Genomic DNA, 18,912 nt, shown 5'->3' with positions numbered 1-18,912 from the left:
TCATACATCATTCTGCACAGTGAAGCTAAGAAAACACAAGTCAAGTAACAATAAGCAAACCACATATTTGAATGGGTTCAGTGGGACATTTGTAAGTCTTCCACTCCTGAGAATAAACATGCTTTTACTTTGAAAGCTACAGAGCAGGAGAGTCTCCAGTCTTCTGAGCATCTCCCTTTGAAAGGATAAAAATAAGCCAGACACACGTGCTGTTCCTTCTTGTATAAAACATATACAGCCCTACAACCAGTGAGTACTTTCATTTTGGTGTCTGGCTGCAGCATCAAGTGACCAGAGACACCAGTTTTTCTGGAACAGGCAGATAAGCAGTTCGAGCAGAAAGGGCACGAAAGGAGTTGTCACCACCACAGCCAACTGTTGACGACAATATGCTCGATAGGGGGATGTGATACACGCAAGGTAAGTTTATAGTCAATAGTATAGCACACACGGCACACCTGCGCAGGAAGTGCAGTGTGTGTGATCCCTCAGATAAGACAAGAGGCAGCCGCTTCAATCAGACAAGACAGCTTTGGACGTTTATTAATTCATATGGATAGAATGACATTTGTGACCCAAGATTATCTTGACACGCACACACACGCACGCACGCACACACACAAATCCCACCAGAGAGACACACAAAGAAGTTAAGATTCCAAGAGCCCTTAAAACAGTCCATTAAAATAACTTTCATCTCACAATATCAAATCCATACAGAATCTTTTAACCAATCCTGACAGAAAATGTAAACATTTCAAAGAACACAGTTTCCATCACATGTAAAGTGCAGAGAGCGCCGTCTACTAGATCCCAAATCCATGTTTATAGTGCTTGAATGTGGATTTTTGCACTCTCTAGTGACCAAGAGTCGGAACATCATTGTGTAAAATCCATCTGGGTTTCACAGTTGTGCTAATACGCCAATGCAAACTGTCCTTTATCAACTATTAAGAGTTGCAAAAATAATAATTTAAGATAGTTTGCATATAGATACAAAAACTCAAAACACTGTGTTGTTTCTGTTCTCTGACTCAGATCCTATATGAGAGGGTAACAGTTTAAACCACAGCTCCTGTATCACTTGAGTTTTCGCATTAACGGTGCTGTGAGACAGAACAGTGTGCAGGGTTCAAAGCAGTAAACACAAACAACTTATACTTCAGAGTAATTGTGAAACTGAGGCTTTCTCTCTATTTCATCTGCATCAAAAACCTGAACCTTTATACATCAGTCTGAACAAAGTAGCTTATTTACTTTCATTGTATTTTATTAGTGTAAGAATTAGTCTGATAACACAAAGGAGCTGTAATATTAAGTGTTACCAAATACAGTACTTCTGTCTCAACTGTTTTATTGCACAAAACGTGAAGCTTGTAGGAGCCTCACTGACCAGCCTTGTCTACTGCATTCAACTCCTCTTAAATACTTTTTGGCCATTTTTCCCCCTCTCCCCGTTTCATCCCTTTTAGTTAATCTTCATACTTTTCTCTATTCCTATTGGTACATCTAGTATTTCAGCATTGTACCCCGTTTTGTTGATTTCTCTTGCCATGTCAGCGGCTTTTGAACTGATGGTTTAGTCCAGATCCAAGTACTCGTGAAAATGATTCTTATAAAATTAAATCACCTTTAAACTTCTCTCCAAATTGGTACCTCTTCTGCAAGGTGGTGGGTGCTGAAACTGAACCTACCATCTATAAAGAAAGAACCTAAAGGTAGGCGATCTGGCCAAAAAATATGAACCAAATCTATTTAATCGCAACCACAATCCCTGATCTAAATTGCAATCTTTTTTCTCAGCTTTGAAATGCCCTGTAGACTATGGCCAGACTTGAAACAGCCTATGAATTTGTCCATTTGCATCATTAAAACACAATATTTCATTAAAGATCATTCTTTTTTGGCACAAGCTCCTGATCAGCCATGTTGCTAGACACCTGAAGTCCAAATAGCAAAGCCATCCAGTTGGCTACATCACCCGATTGGTTTGTTCACAAAGCTCAGATCTGCTAGTCAATGAGGTTATGTGAAGTTTGGAAAAAGTAGCAAGACAACATTAAATACCAGGATCTCTCTGATCGCTCCCACCCACAGAAGAATCAGAAGCAGATTGTCTTTTCAAAGAAATCCGTCTCCGTCAGCCTTTAATGCATCTGCTCACCTCACACATCACATGAGTGTAGAAATGTGACCTTTTTGACCAAATTTCTACTGTTTCCACTCGGGACTTTAATAAACTCGGTATAAAAACAGGTGGTTGGATATGTAATTCGTCACAGTTTTAACCAAACATAACGTAGTCTGGCAGATGTGTAAAAGATGGGAATCCCTGCCAGAGATGTTCGGGTGTTTTGGTTACGATCAAACTCAGATACTGAACCAAACACATCAGCTGTGAAAACCACCAGACTCTCCTCACTCATCTTCGTCAGCTTCCTTCTATCAATATTCCTCCATTAATCCCCCAAAAATATCTGCAATTCCTAATTTCCCTTCTTCTTCTTCTTCTTCTTCCAACCTCTCCTTTATCCCCACCCCCCTCCCCCCTCCCTCTCTCTGATGGGTACAGGACACCAAACACATGAAAAAGGGGTCAGGGTCTTTCGTCCCTGCGACAGAATGATTTTGGCACATGATGATCGGCGGCACAACGCCCCCGGTGAGTGAGGGTGGGATCACTTGAGTCCCTCGTCTGTGCTCTTGAACATGAGGATGGCGTTGGAGATTTTGAGGGCGGGTCCGAGCTTGATGCTCATGATCTTCACAATGTCGGTCTGCGTCAGCAGCAGGAAGGCCTCCCCGTCAATCATCTGCGGATATGCAACAGACGCAACAGTTGTGATGTGACTGTACGCGGAGGCGACACGTCAAGGAAAGGGCCGTCTACATTTCAATATGTTTCCAGCAAATGTTGGACTTAACCTCATATCTTCATCATCATTCACATACACTTTGTGGGGTCTCACCTCGTCTTTGAAGACGCGAGCCTGTTCTTCACAGCCGATTAGATTCTGGACAAACCTGAAGACCTGTAAGACAAACGCATCAGGTTTCAAATGAACAAAAGCAGCCAAAGAAAGAAAATGATCAAATATGTCGGTAAGTGCGACGGTTTGCTCACCTCTTCCACATTCCATGCTGCCACCTGGCTGGCGTGAATGCCCTGAACGCCAGGCAGCAGCTTACAGTGCTGCTCCCAACACAGAGACAGAGTCCGGTCTGACTGACTGCTCAGAGCTGACATGAACAGTGATGGATACACACCCTCCGAGGACATATCTGAGGACAGACACACACAGAAACATGCCTTAATTCAACCACTAATGATTTAGGATGACTAGGACAAATATTTCAGGTTGAAACCTTCAACAGGCCTTTTTCAAATCAGACATTTTGACGAATCAGAGAAAAAGCACAGGTCTAAATAACTGATGGATGAATTCCATTTAGATGACGTGGGAGCAGAGCTGTCATTAACACTGTTAATTGCAGCAACGCTTTGCCTGCTAAGACAAGTCAAAATGTCCGCTGTGAGGTCTTATAACCAAGAGTTTGCTATCCTGCATTTTCCAATCTGACCATTTTCATGCCAAAATATTACATGAGGTGTTGTTTTCGGACTGTGTTACATCTCAGGCACTTAGAAAACTCACTCTGGTAGTCTCTCTGCTGGTTCTTCCTGTATTTGGGAGGACGACCAATCCTGAAAAAAGAGGAAAAGTTTAATGTGAGACAAAGGAAAACATGCATGCATACACACATGCACGCACACATACACAGACAGACAGACAGACAGACATACACTTTTACCTGCCACGGTAATGGGTCTTCTTGGTCCTCTGGCCAAAGAAGAGGTTCCTCTTGCCCTCCGAGTCCGACAGTTCGGCCTTCAGCCTGCCCTGGTTACGCTCAGCCAACGGGCAGCCGGATATGCAGTGATGAGCAGTGAAACGACCGGTCACATGACCTGAACCATCACACCCAGGAGTTGGACATTTCCTGTGTCAAAGACAGTGTTACGGCACCAAAGTGATGTCATTGGCATCAATGTGTATTTGAGTGGTTCTTGTCAGTAAAGCCTCCATTAAATGGTCTGATGATAGATTTGAGTTTCGTACTGACCTGTTGTGGAAGCTGTACTTGTTGGCTCTGGGGTGGCTGATGGGTTTACAGGGAACAGAGGAGGGGTAGGTGGACTGGCCCGTAGCAGGAGGCTCCCTCACACCTACATTCATTCAAACACAGACAGATGGACGCTACACTTTTAAGAGAAACTTGGATCTGAGTTTTGCAGAAAATCGGCCTCCAGTTGTGACTGAAGTACAAACACAGAGAAGTGCTGGTTGCTACCGTGTGGCTGATGTGTTTTGGCGTCCCGCGGTGCAACTTTGAGCGGGTGATTGGTCGCCTCACACCAGCCTGCTGGGTGGATGTCGGGGTGATCCGAGTCCATCCACTCATCGTAGACATGACTCCAGCCATCATAATGGACCTGAAAAAAAAACCCTGTTTGTATGTCTGCAGAGAGGTATTTCCTGTCACGCAGGAACAAAATGTAGGAGCATGTTGGCTGTTGGCTGTAGTCTTTGTGGTGTGTTCAGGTGCAGCTTTTTGGCTGAGAAACGGGAGACGTGAGGCGATGATACAGTAGGCCTTCTTCACTACTAGTTCTTGAATGTGGTTTTGGTGTGTATGTGCCCTAACACCAAAAAATACTCAAAATGCGAACAACTCAACTTGTGCAATAGGTTCACGGTTCATTGTAAAGATGGACATGACACTGTCAGTACATGTAAGCTCTTACTGTATTTCAGCAGACTGAAGCTGAGGGAGCTTTTTCTTTTTTTTTAAACAATATCACACACATACAAGATCATAACCCTCATAACCTTAGATGTTTAGTGTACACACACATGCAAGCACGCACAGTATTACCTTGATGCGATGCGTGTCGACCTCTTCCACTGTAGCCACTCTGATCAGACCAGGACTTCTCTTGTCCACGGCCTCCAGTTTCATCTGAGGCTGGAAGCTGTGTGGTGCACGCTGCAGACAGAGGATCATTAGAAACACATTAACTTGTACGATCATCAGAACATGTCAACTTTCCATAAAGTCTTGGCTTTACTTGCAGTAAACCTGAATGCTGGTAATTAATTGTATATGTTTTATGCTTTTTTTTAGAGATTTAACGGTAAAGAAGAGCATCGCTCATTTATAAGCAAGAGATGCCCCCATCTAAAATTGAGCCAGGGCTATTGTTGTTTGTGGTCGGTGTTTTAAGGTTTTTATATCACTTCAATCATTACATGTGCATTAGCATCTGTCAGACACTAAAGTCACATCTGAACTGTGTCGAGTTCAAGTCCAAGTTCTTAGTTACAGTGAAGTAGTCGTTGGCATTAAAATTGTTAGATCTCAGGCTCACTTAAACTCTGCTCTTACAGATACAGCAGGGTCAAAAAGTCTGAGACCATTCGTCAAAATACTTCTATTCGGCATTATTTTGAATGTAATACTATTTTTTTTTTCATTACAAATGATATCAGCTAAACAGTTTGAGTGAAAAGTTGAATCTTTAAAAAAAGTCCATGAATTTCAGAATATCTTATATGTGGTATGTGCCAGGTTTGCAGTAGTTTAGCTTTTGCACAGTAAGATGTATAAACTGTATTGTAACCAGGTCATACAGTCATGCAGTACGTACAGACATAATGAAAATAGATAGTAGACATGTATGCATATAAATACATATACTGTGATGCATAAACAGCTTATAAACAGGTAGTAATGTACTGCCTGCTGCACTCTGAAAAGATCATTAGTTGTGATAACATTCATCATATACTGCAAGTCACTGATATGACTGTAACAAAACACTCATCTCGCTGCTTTTAATCACCCTGCATTTTCAGCCTCTTAACTGTTTGCACTCCTGTCGTCTGTCAGCCCACACCACAGAGCCAAACTACAGTTACACTACAAGCCCAGATGTCATTATTTCCTGAGTTGAATCCAAAATAGTACAATTGTCCTTTGTTCTCACCACTTTAAAGGCATCAGCGGGCACTGCCTTGGCACCAGTCTCCTCCAGGTAGAGAGACCAGGAGAACCGGCCCTGGTCTGGGTAATCTGAAGCAGCCAAAAATAAATTCACATCAGTCGGTAAACAAAAATCATCCATTGCATAATATCTTGCACATTTTTCTCCCAACATTCTTCTTGTTATTTTATGTGTAATTTAAGCTAATCATATTAAAGTACATGTTGTTAAACCCATTAACAAAACTTACCATGTATATTTCAGGTATTCACATGTATTTATATAGTGTTTACTGTGTATATTTCCCTGAATAACAGTAGTAATAGGAGTAAAAGGAAGGCGACAAGAGGAATAACTGAGCGGAGTTGATTTCAAAATTAATGACCCATGCTACGACTATGAACATGATTAGATTAATGATTAACAGGCAGCACGCTGGTCACCTTGGGGGGGTGTTAGCGGGAGGTTCCTCTCCTGGCACCAACCAATAGGGTGAATGTACGGACTGCTGGAATCACACCTGCATAATTTGACAAACAACGACGTGCAGCACTGAGTCATAATATACATTTCTCAGAGTTTACAGCATAATTGAAAGAGGCTAGAGATAAACGAGCAATGCTGCAGTTTGACAGTTTAATTCATCCGAGGAGCACATGAATGCACTATATGTCTTATTAACTCTGTTTTCAGTTGCAGAAAAGCTGTTTTCAACAAACTGATAAAAAAATCCTGTATATTATATAAGAAAAGACTGTAGAAGACAGACAGAGTTAGCAACAAGTGAAGAAGGATGAGGGTCAAAGAACGAGCGGTCTTGGTCTAGTTGTCTGGTCCGCACTAGGGTTTGCTGAACCCTTTCTTCAGGCATGTTTTTGAGGCTCACCAGTAGTCGTATGTGTCATCCCAGTTGTCAAAATGAACCAGGAAACGGTCATCCACCACGTCAGTGACAGTCGCTACGCAGATGAGGGAGGGGTTCATACGGTCGACGGCCTCCAGCTTCGTTCCTATCTCAAAGCCGCACTTCACATCGGTCTAAACAGAAAGCACAAATTGTAGAAATTACAAATATGTATCAATGAAAGTTATACAGACTGAGCACTGTTGAAAAATTGAACTGTAAATTTATTTTTATGCATCTCCACTAAAATATCAATATTAAAACAAATATCAGGCCTGACTTTGACAAAGCAAAACATGTAGCAGCTACAAATACTAATAATCTCACAATTTTACTATTTTCATTTTGGCACTCTTAGTCCTCAACTATCCAAACATCTACTTTAAGTCTTAAAGTCTACTTAAAATCCTTTCTCGGAGAGGTTTTAAGAATACCTTTTTATTTTTATCTTAACTGCTTCCCAACCCTAAATCATTCACCTCATCCAGTTATGCTTATATAATAATACTAAACTACTGTGTATTATACAGTGGAAGTTACCCTCCCAGGACTGGCAAAGAGTTCTTTGGATGCCACTTGTGCTTTAGTCATTCTCAGGTAGTTGGTCCAGGTAAACTCTTCCTCTTTACAGCCTGCAAGAGAGAGACAGAAACACAGAAGAGATATTTTAAGGACACAAACATCCCAACATTTAAAGGAATGGTTCGATATTTTAGGTGGACACACTGAACTTTCTTTCCAAGAATTAGACAAGAGGATCAATACTTCTTACATGAAGCTACAGCCAGGAGAAGGTTAGCCTAGCTTAGCATAAAGACTGAAAACGGGGAAACAGCTAGACTGGCTCTAAAAGTCACTAATTTACACTTTGTTTATATTGCGTTTGTTTAATACGTACATTGACTTCCTGGAGTCTCACTGTTATCATGAGTTGTTAGGCATCCAGCAGATATCACATGGTAATTAGTGAGTTTTAGAGGTGCCGGTTGGTGGATTTCACATAGCCAGACTAACTGTTTCACTCTTCATGCTATGCAAAGCTAAGTGGCTGCTGGCTCCAGCTTATTATTCATTCACACGAGAGTGGTGTCAAGTTTCTCTTGTAAATGTAACCCTCTGCAAGAAAGATCTTTGGTCCATGATGATCTATTTAGACTCTAAGTAGTGAGTGTTGTCACCTCTGACCTTTGGGAGTGTGCAGTTTGTGTCCTGTGCTCTCACACCAGCCTGGAGGGTGGATGTCGGGGGAGTTGGCATTCACCCAGAAGTCATGGCAGTCAGAGTAGCCGTCAAAATGGAGCCGCAGTCGGTAACCACAGACCTGGATGATGACATGACACATTAGAGAAATAAAAGCAGGATGGATGAGGCAACACCAGGCTGAACTCCTCCTCCACAGAAAGCAGTTTAAGATCCATCGACCGTGTTAATGGACGTCTGGCTCACCTCAGCCACAGTGAGGACGAAGTACATGGACGGATGCTGTGGGTCGATGCCTTCCAGCTTCATCCCCTGTTTGAAGCCGTTCTTCACTGTTGGCACTCTCTGGGCCTGGACACATGGGATAAATAGGGAGATACTTCAGTAAAGACCACAGAGAGTGAAATAAAATGAAGGAAAAATGAACGATCCTCGAGAGAAAATTGGATCAGGACAAGATAAGAATGCAGCAAATGGGAGAGTGGAGATTACAGCATTTTAATCATTCTCATACTACTTAAAAGGTTTTTCCCTCTTTTTCTGCTAGAACAGAAAGTCTCTTCAGGACAAAGCTTTTCTTAGATCGTTAGAAAAATAAATAACTTTACAATGAAACCACCACGAGAATAAGAATCACCATAATACTCAGTAACAGAATAAACATATTAATGTGTGCCTACAGCTGCATACATCCGATTCTCCTCGGTAAATTTACATTTCTCATTTCCTTCCGTGACAACGCTGCACTAAGGCGACAGATTTGTTCCCGTGCTATTGGCAGAGCTGCAGTGGTAGTGAAAAATCATGGCTATGCTCTGTGAACCTGTGTGTATGTTGCACTAGCTCAGGCTGAAGCTACAGTCTGAATATTAAACTCATACACACCTCTTGGAAAAGCTTGTTGGGTGCAGCAATAGCTTTGCATTCCTCCAGATACTGAGCCCACGTCCACTGCTCTGTCTTACTGTCTCCAGCTTCAACAAAACATAAATGATTCACTTAGTTCATTCATTTCTGCAACATATTACCAGACCACACGTTCAAACTGGAGAAAACAACAGGAGGAAAGACAGAAGAAAGTCAGGTGAGACGAGGGAGACAGATTCCCTAAGCAGCTAATATTGCTATATACGCACGTAAAAATGTTCATCTTAAAGTAAAGTCAGGGTTTCAACATGTATCAGAGACATACATTTGTAGCTTTTCCAGACCTTTTTTAAGATCATTTTTTCATGAAGATTAAGTTTTATTTTTGGACAAATCATATGTTTCTTTTTGAGGTATGCATAAAGGTATATATGTGGTCCCATGCAGAGGTAGTTTTCATGTAGGAACATTGTTATTAGAGTGAGTTTGGTTAATCTATATCTTTGTTTCAGCCGTACGTTTAAAGATGTGAAACATCAGAAATGGGAACTTGCAAGAAGAAGAACTTGACTCATTTTGACATAATGGATAAATGAAATTAGATTAAATGTTTGTGGTTATTACGACCTCACAAATTCAAATTTCAGTATTATATTACTGAGTAATAAATTACCTTTAAGGCCTAATACTTCTAACATGATATTTAAGACTTTTTAAGGACCTGCAGACACCCTGGAAATATTGCTTTAAGATACATTTCTGATACTACTACAACATTATATTGGCGCTTCCATTCCTCTAACTGTCCCGTCTACAAGGAAAAGAAATGAAGAAAAGAAGAAAATTACTTTAATATCAGGGACGGATGACATAAAAGTATTCACGGGCTGGAAGAAATAACAAGATTACTTGTCACTAAAACACAATTCGGTGCAGCAGCAATATAATAAAACAAACCACAATGTCTTCCCAGTATAAGAGAGACACAGATTCAACTTTTAAGCAAAGATAATTTGTGGTATGGAATTGCATTATACTGATATTGAGATATGTTGTTAATAATTGTCTCTACATTGTATGGTGTCGCCCTCTGTGTGTGAAGGGAGAGGAGGAAGGTAGGAAAAACTGACACACTGCACAGTAAACCAATAAGCAAAGAAGCACAAAAAAGGATGAAAAACAATATAAGAGACAAACAAGAAGACGTATTTGAAAAAACAATTATACCAACCTCCTCTGATGTGTCTGCTGTCTGCCTTAGAATCATCCATTTTCTCATCCTACAGTAACACATACAGAAAATAACAGAAATTACACAAGAGCAAAGAGCAGAAAGAAAATAAAGTCTCTGAACTATCTGGTAACTTGGTAACTGTAATTTACATTAACTATTTGAGCTTAAAAATACTTTTAGGCATTTTTATGCACATCTGAATAAACTCATCAGATATGAAAACATCTGGTTATCTCTGGACGTTAAATGAAAACAACAATGCTGTCCCACCGTGCCTTCGATGTCAGAGTCTTCCTCAGAGGGACTCAGGTATTCCTTCCTCTTCCTCTTCCTCATGGGTTTCAGGTGATCGGGGTTTAGGGAGGAGATCCTCCCGCCTGCTGGCACCTTCTCCACCCCGACACTCCTCCTGAGGTGCAGAGAGGACAGATACAGAGTTCATCAAGTCCAAACTCACTAGACTGTAGCATCTGTTGGCATGATATTCGTAGGTGTACTTTACAGCGTCAGTGTACCCTATCCTCATTTGTCTCAACTTGTTTACTTTGGTTAGTGAAGTTAAATAGGAAACTGAACTGAACTGTAAAATGTCAGATGATGCATGGTATAAAATGTACAAGATGCAACAGACGTCCACCAGTTCACAGATGTGGAAAAATCACTCCAAGAGTCAGGAGTAGACGTCTCACCATCCAGCAACCTTGCTGGCGGCTATGTGGACATTTGGCTGCAGACCACACTCGCATGTTTTAGAGCTGCTCAAAGATCAAGTTGTACTGGGACAGTCTGTGAAGTCTTGAAAGGATCTCTTGGGCATGACGTACCCTGCAGTTGTGCAGTTGTACAGTACCTTGTACCTTTTGGTAAAATGTAGACGTACTAGAAAATGGTATTGTAAGGATTCCCCTACACAAAGATAGTTCCTGTAAATATGGTGTAATAGAAATGTTTGTAATTTGGATTAACAGATATTTTAGGAATACAAGATGGTCAATGCAAACAAAAATGGAAAATAGATTCTAAAGAAAAGAACACTAATAATGAAAATGTAAGTGGATAGACGTCAAGATGTCTAAACCTCAACAGAGATGTTATTTTATTAATCAGGTTTTGTTGTTGTTGAACATTTTCTTATGTGATTAAGAAAATGCAATAAAAAGTACGTGGAATAAAAACATTTTGCCCTGTTACACAGGTTTGTAAAGATGCTCTGGTAGAGAGCATTATTAGGTATGAGATGTCAGCATGGCAGGGCAATCTAACTGTACAGTTAAAAAACAAGCTTGCTCATCTGGTACAGACTGCCATGAAGGTTATGGTCCCTTCAGTCAATATCTGAACAGTCTGAGCACAGAAGATATTGTCTGACCCATCACATATTCTGCATGCAGAGTATGACTTCCTGCCATCTAGCAGAAGATAAAGAGCACCCCAGTGTAAACTTAGCTGTTATTAAAACTCATTTGTGTCTACCTCAATTAAGATTTTAAATAATGCTGCTTGAGGCTGCAGGGACTGTGCAACAGCTCATTGTGTTCTTGTCATCACTGGTTGTGTAATATGTGCATAATGTGTAGCATGTGTAATGTGTAATTAGTGTGATTTGTGTTGGTAAGTGCTGCTCTGTTTATGTTTTTTTTTGCTGTTATCTCTACTGTGTAGGCAATAATGTAAGCACAGCATCTGAGTCAAAGACAAACTCAGGAATTATGAGGACAATAAAAGTTTATCATATCATATCGTATTGAATCATATCATATCATAATGTGTCATTTCATATCATATCGTATCATATGTTATCATATTGTTTCATATCGTATAGTTTCATATCGTAACATTTCACAATGTTCTGCAACAGACTTATAGTTACAGTCGCTCCTATTTGATGGGCGTGTTTGGGTAAATTCAGGTTAACCACAGTAGAAATCCAGTGCAGGAGTGGCTCGTACACTACAACACAACACTACAGTTTGTCTACACAGCTATCAACACACCAAAGGGTGCAAGCACCATAAATTGCACCATAAAAGATACTTCTGCCTCTGTTTGAAATGTTAAGAGGACTCACTGGAATAGTACCGACACTTTGTAATGCCGCATTTAAAAAGGAGGAAAAGAGTGTGTGTATGAATGATTGTGCTAAAGTACAACATCAGTGCATATAGAGATACATGTGCGAGTATATATAAGAAGCAGCAGTTAGGAACGTACTTTTCAGGGATGGGCTCTCTGCGTAGTTCCTCTGTGTAAGTCCTCTGAGCTCTTGGATCGTGGTTATGTTGTCCCACTGCAACCTGGATTTCAGGTTTGACTGACACAAACCTTTCTGGCTCCACGGCTGCTCCTCTCACGGAGATGGCAGGAGCCAGCACATCTGAGTTATAAAACAACAGGAGAAGTTATTAAAAGTGACTGAAGACGAATCTAAATGAAAAACCCTGCTTTTCTCCTCTGTCTTTGATTGATTTTTATTTCCTTTATTGAATTCATATTGGAGCTGTTACAGCACTCTGGTCTATAATAATTTTTGATTATTACTTTGAACCATTTTTTGTCTACATGTGATTTTTCCAAACATGTGAGTGATGCCTGTCTGATATTTTTGCAGCTGCACGCTCCTGCTTGTCAAGAGGAGCTCTGCTGCAGCTGACGTAATTATTGCTCATATCTGCTTAAAACACACACACACAAACAAGTGATCATTACCATGCATGCTAAAAAAATGCAGCCATTTACAGAAAGTAAGAGTCCATAACTAGCGACAGCTGAAGCACCAGCAAATTCACTCAGATTTTCTTTTATTCCTGTCATACAAAAGTTTTATTGATCAAATACGGTATGCTGTATTTTAAGAGATGCACATGTAATGCATTTAAAGCAAAGACGTATTTGAGGTATTCAATTTTGTGTCGAGCATTAAAATTGGCAGCCACTGGTTCTATCAATGTTTTCAGTGTTTGTCTGTGCAACATGAAGATGTTTGACTAAACTGCAGTAGTTAGGGTTCAGTCCCTGACGTGACTTCAGCCTTATGTAACCATGACTCTACCTGGCTTGTCTGCTGGAGCGCTTTCTGCGTCAGCGGATCTCCCAGAAGTCCCTGCTGCTGGTTCAGTGGTGCTGCTGGTGGTCCCTGGGGTGATCAGTGTGCTCAGTGTTCCTACGTCACTCACACAGAACTACAACAGACACACACACACACACACACACAAACACACAAACACAAAATGTCTAAAAGTGTTTGGATGTTTTATCATGTCTATTCAACCATTTTTCTACTCAAAACAATTTATCAGACAATTAGCAAATATGCAGTGCTGCCTGTTCTTTCCATAGCCTGCTCCAATTAAGATTCTTTCAACTCAGAGAGATAAAAGTGATCATTTGAATGATTCAAGAGTTTAGTGAGATGTCATTCTCATTAGCGCGCCCTCTTTTTAATGTGAGAGAACAAGCATCACATTTTGTTTATCTAGTGGTTTGGCATTGTTACTGTGGCCTCCTTTATTCTATCCAACGGAGTACGTTCCAGCATTTTCTGATCCAAATGTTACATTTTAATTCCATTCACACACCAGGAATTTACAGCTGTTTCAGATTCAGCTTGTTCCTTGTTAAAATGGCATAATACTTCCATGAAGAACTGAAAAACGCACTGACCTGTCTTTAGAGGGTCAATTTACACATGTGAGCTAAACTCTGATCACCCAGTAAACAAGCAATAAATCTATAATGTGAGTGCACTCGGTTTGTATTATCACTAAACAGCTATAAAGCTCTGATTGTTTACATCAGTGGTTCTTAAAGTGGGGTCCTCGGCAAAAATGGGAATAACGTATTTTCACTATAATTCTATCCATAAGGAACTCAATAACCAGCACATGTATGATTATTTTGATCATGAGTTTCATTCACCTTCTGAAATAACTCATCTAAAAGCTAAACTCACATCAGGAACAGGGTTCTGTGATATAATTTCTGTCAGTTTAGGGGCACGTGGCCTGACAACGTTTGTGAACCTCCGGTTAACATTGTTGCTGACACTTTTTGTTGAGATAGACAAGAAAAAAATGCCCTTGCCTTCATTTAATCCAAGATGTTATTGGTATCATACTACTTCCCCAAGCTAGAAGGTAAATCATAATGCTCAAAAACAGCAACTAGTTGTCAAAGATTTAAAGTCAGTATGATTAGATTGGCTTCTTCATCCAGTCAATTTCCTTTGGGGGAAAAACAAGGACATTAAATCATGGGCACATGGGACCTACTGGATTTTTTCCACAGTGTCTATTTCAAATTCATATTAAAGTCAAGATGGGAGACTCTGCCCAGAAACAGTTACAGACAAATAAAAATATATATTGACACTTATTTGATGTAGCCTTTAGCTCCAAGGCTAAATTCTCGTATTGAGCCAAATGCATCAATATAATAAGTCAATTTACTGTTTATTAAACGTCAAACGTTGTGACAAAAGGTCAACACTGCAGTTTGATTTTCTCTGACGGACAGAACAAAAACCTAAAAAATTATTTTTTACCATCATTATTGCTATTATTCTATTTTTACTTTATATATGACTCAATGTATTGACTGTTTAATTTTCGGAAATAACTCTCTGTTAATCCTCCTAATAACTTGCTCCCCCACTTATATCAGCGTTAATCAGTTAAAGTAATGTTTTTCAGTGGGCGTCTGTGAAATCCTGAATGTCTGTCTGTTCCTGACATTTGACTGCTGTCTAGCGTTGTGCCTTTCTGCAGTTCTGCAGTTGATCTTCTGAACAGATGTTTCCAATGAAGTGACTCATTCTGACTGCTCTGGGGATAAGATCAATGAGACTTTACCAAGTCAATCTCTAAAGCTCTTTAAGGAGAAAACGTGGCTTTAAATCTGCTATAAAGAAGATACAGTGAGGGGTCTGAAGCGTCACTTCACCTTGAGGTTGCTGCTGGGCAGGATGGCCATCCCCTCCTTCCACTCGAGGACGTGGACGATGCTACAGGCCCCACCCACCTGTGCTGTCAGTGTGGGCGTGGTCGTCTCATTGATCCTGCCTCCTTTACCTGGGTCTGCCACAGCAACAGCTGGAGTCACCTCTATCTTCTGATGGCCTGGAGCAGGAGCTGAGGACAGAGGTGCAATTAACTTTCCGCCTGAGCTCACCCAAGAGAGCACAATTTGTTATGTTTTTCTTTTATCATATCAGTTGGTTTTCTGTGTGTTACTTACCATAAATCTTAGAAGAAAAGCTAATTTAAAAAAAAAAAAATATGGTATGGTAAAAAAAATAGTACTATGTTGGCATGTTTAGCCTGTGTTAAGCCGCAAGGAACAGAGTAACAGAGACTTTATGGATGCACTGTCGCCCTCCGACCTGTGCTCACCTGGCAGGAGGAAAGCTGTGGTGGTGTGGGGCTGGGGACGAGCCTTCTTGGCCACACCATCACTCCCACAGATGAGGACGGCTTCGCTGGGGGACGAGGATGATGGGTCCACAGGTGCGCGATCAGGTTCTTTGGGTGGAGCCTCCATGTTCACTTTGGCACTCATCACGGTGTCCCTGTCCCTTACTCCGGAGCGCTGCAAGGCAAAGAGTATGAGGACGAAGCTCTCTGGTGAAAAACACTTACAGTATCCTTCTGTTGCCCACCCTGAAGTTTTGGTTTTGTTTTTCCTCATCTCAATCAAGGGTGGTTTGGGACTACATAAATAAAGTTGACTTGATTTACTCCTGTTACTTTACTACAGATCGGGCGGAGCTTTCATTATGTTTTTTCTTCCTCCAAATGTGTTTCATTGTATTTTCCGTTTTCCATTCAACAAACAAAAAACAGATAAGGGTTACAACAATATGAAACGTAACACTGTACAGCTCAGCGTCAACAATAAAGCAAGGGGAAGATCCAAACAAAACAAAACAAAACAAAACAAAACAAAACAAAACACATCTTTCTCTACAGGCACATCTGTCAAGCACTGCACATCATTTCAAGATAGTTAGAGTATCACGACCACAACCATCAAATTTGGGCCTTCATATCTCATAGACTTCATATAAAAGCTGTAGATAAAATGGCAGATACATTCAAATGTATATATTAAAAAAAGGTTTTCTGATTTAGGGTAAAATGTGCTGTCTTGGGAGAGTATTAGACAAGTCAGGTGGTCTAGCAGGATAAGCTACACTGTTATCCACTATCACAGTGGGGCAGCACAAGAAATCCATTGAAGTAATGTATTTTTCTTCTTACGTTAAACAATTGTACATTAACAATTTGTATACAAGGAAGACCAAGGAGAAGCAATAATGGATCCTAACATGTTCTTCATTTCATACAGGACAGTTTCCCAGTAGTTGTGTAATGTGGAGCATAACCAAACATGTTGTGCCTCCGTGTTCGATAAAACACCACAGAAGTGCCCTCCTGGAGGCCCCTATGGTAAATAAAACATGATTAAGTGCTCTTAAGAGTATAATCGTATCAGGACTTTCTGCATGCTGGTAGCCCATTGCATACAGCTGAAGCCCTTTTTAGTCTCACTTCTAGATATTATTTAACTACTGTATCAACACCAAGTTCCCTCGCTCAGGTCTGTCCCAGCTTTAAACCAACACCAGGATAGTTCCTCTGAATGTTGTATAAGACACTGATTGATGTTTCTCCGACAGTAGAAAATATCTTGTTTTTGACATAGGAGAGAAAAAAATCAGTAAATAAAGAACCTTTTTCTTAAATTAATCTCTTAACCATAATGTGGATATTTTAATTCATTTTTGAATGTTTCAACTAAAATTGTTATATACTGCACCTTTAAGGGGGTTCCAGGGGACACTAACAACAATGGGAATACATTACTTTGACTACAACTCCATCCATATAATATAAGGAACTTAATAACAGAATGTCTGATTAGTTTGGTCATGGGTAAAATACACTTTCTGTAAGAAAACAACATCTTAAAGCAGATCTCTTATCAGATAGGGGACCCTGGGACAAAATCTTATTAAATGGGGGTATGTTGGTCTAATTTTTACTCCAGTTTCAGGGTCCCTGAAATGAAAAGGTTTGAGATCCACTGGTTTACATTGTTGCTTGCCTTTATATCACATTTATATCCCAGTTGAGACAGACAAGAAAAAATATCCTGGCCTACATTTAATCCAAGATGTAATGAGTAACTTTCTGTCTCCATGTGCTAGTTGGAAAATCATTACACTCAAAAACAGAAACCAGTTGTCAAAGATTTAAAGCAAGCATGATAAGATTGGCTTCAATTGTCCATTCAATTTCCTTGGGGGGGAAACAAAGCCATTAGGAAGTGTTATTGTAAAGTCTGTTACACAATTTAAAAAGGTACTTAACTTAGGATTTTTTTTAAAACTCCAAAAAACTAGAAATGTTGAATTTTTATCATTATTCATAAGATTATTAATATAATGCAACAGTGTCCATAAGAAGAGGAAAATAACACACATGACAAGATAAGCAATGAGTTGATGGACCTGATCCCACTTTGGTGCTTAAGGCTAACTTATATCACATGAACATCACATTTACATTATATGACCATAGAACCTGCCCAAGACAGTTTTTTTGTTTTTTTTAATTTCTCAATTTATGTTTCCAGCCTCAAGTTTATTTACCTTTTTTAAAACAAAAAATAAGGCCCTGAAGAAGGCTAAAGATTAAACTAAATTCAACTACAGGGAAAATACTTTTTGTTGGAGATTTCCCCCTAAATACAACTGAAGACTTTATGTTTGAAATAAGCAACTTTTAACGGTGCCAGTTTACAGAATAATTGCAGGGCAGAGATGTCTTCCTCCATCAACAACCCTGACCCCGTATGACTTTTTAACAGTCATCCATTAGCCTCCCTCCAATAGAAAAACGCTATAGATTTACGCACCAGCTTCCAAATATACACACAGACACACAGACACACACACACAGACACACACATTCACACAAAAAAATATTTCAGTTAAAATGGCGGAGGATGTGAAATCCTTCAGGCAAAAAAATATGTAAAAGCAGTGTCTAAAAATCCTGTGAAAATCCCATTTAGTGAAAAATGAACCCTGTCACCCATTCCGGCAGCACCTCAAATGAATGAGCAACATTTTCACCTCACAACATCGTCAAGCATGCGAGATATTTTAGTAACCATCGGTGCGACTTTTTTTTGTATTATTCAAAACTATTTAACTCGATTAGGATAATTAAATCGCGTCCCATTATCAAATTTAGACATTTTTTAAGACGAAAAGCATTGTGGTTGATACTATCCGCGACAAAACGCTTTACCTCAACAAAAGAAAACACATAACACTTCACAACGAGCGTGATTACAAGACGCCCGTGTCTGCGACTATTTGATTAATCAGAGGAAAATTGTAAATATGAAATAAATTCGTGTTTGCGGATCAATTCGGAACTGAAATTTGGCTTACCAGCTCTGATCTCCTGCGGCTCCGGGGCTCCGACTGCGCATGCGCGAGTCCCCAGTACAGTCACCGCTCGTTCGTTACATGTTCACGCCAAAAGACTTCCCGAGCCGCCGCTCCACTTTCACTCATCATGGTCGATATGAGAAAATAATACACTGGACTATCGATTAGTCTGGAGACCGTTCAGCAGCTGCTCGGTCGCTCTT

At 40.2% G+C, this 18,912-nt stretch overlaps 1 protein-coding gene across 1 annotated transcript; it reads right to left on the bottom strand.

Moving 5' to 3' along the window:
• Positions 1 to 512: 512 nt before the first annotated feature.
• l3mbtl1 (L3MBTL histone methyl-lysine binding protein 1) lies at positions 513 to 18,783 on the bottom strand. Its single transcript, XM_084367548.1, has 22 exons — positions 18,710 to 18,783; positions 15,639 to 15,834; positions 15,190 to 15,377; positions 13,301 to 13,430; positions 12,463 to 12,625; positions 10,522 to 10,660; positions 10,249 to 10,297; positions 9,036 to 9,124; positions 8,397 to 8,501; positions 8,136 to 8,271; positions 7,491 to 7,582; positions 6,933 to 7,084; positions 6,490 to 6,566; positions 6,050 to 6,135; positions 4,939 to 5,049; positions 4,354 to 4,495; positions 4,126 to 4,228; positions 3,814 to 4,002; positions 3,657 to 3,706; positions 3,125 to 3,282; positions 2,970 to 3,032; positions 513 to 2,813 (listed from the first exon to the last, which is right to left on the bottom strand). Exons 2-22 carry the CDS (start codon positions 15,802 to 15,804, stop codon positions 2,679 to 2,681), a joined length of 2,523 nt encoding a protein of 840 aa, XP_084223674.1. The 5' UTR covers positions 15,805 to 15,834; positions 18,710 to 18,783; the 3' UTR covers positions 513 to 2,678.
• Between the last annotated feature and the right edge of the window lie 129 nt (positions 18,784 to 18,912).

This window comes from Pagrus pagrus (genome assembly GCF_965226575.1).
Source record: "Pagrus pagrus genome assembly, chromosome: 11".
NCBI lineage: Eukaryota > Metazoa > Chordata > Actinopteri > Spariformes > Sparidae > Pagrus > Pagrus pagrus.
The sequence above is the reverse complement of the archived record's forward strand: the minus strand, read 5'-3'. Positions and strand labels throughout refer to the sequence as shown.

Bases quoted from the DNA above. Each gene is read 5' to 3' on its own strand.
- l3mbtl1 (XM_084367548.1), bottom strand. From the start codon at position 15,804: ATGAGTGCCAAAGTGAACATGGAGGCTCCACCCAAAGAACCTGATCGC. The intron at 10,661-12,462 runs GTACGTTCCTAA...TCTGCACCTCAG, and splicing joins AGAGAGCCCATCCCTGAAAA to GAGGAGTGTCGGGGTGGAGA. The intron at 7,583-8,135 runs GTCAGAGGTGAC...TCTCTCTTGCAG, and splicing joins CAAACTGCACACTCCCAAAG to GCTGTAAAGAGGAAGAGTTT.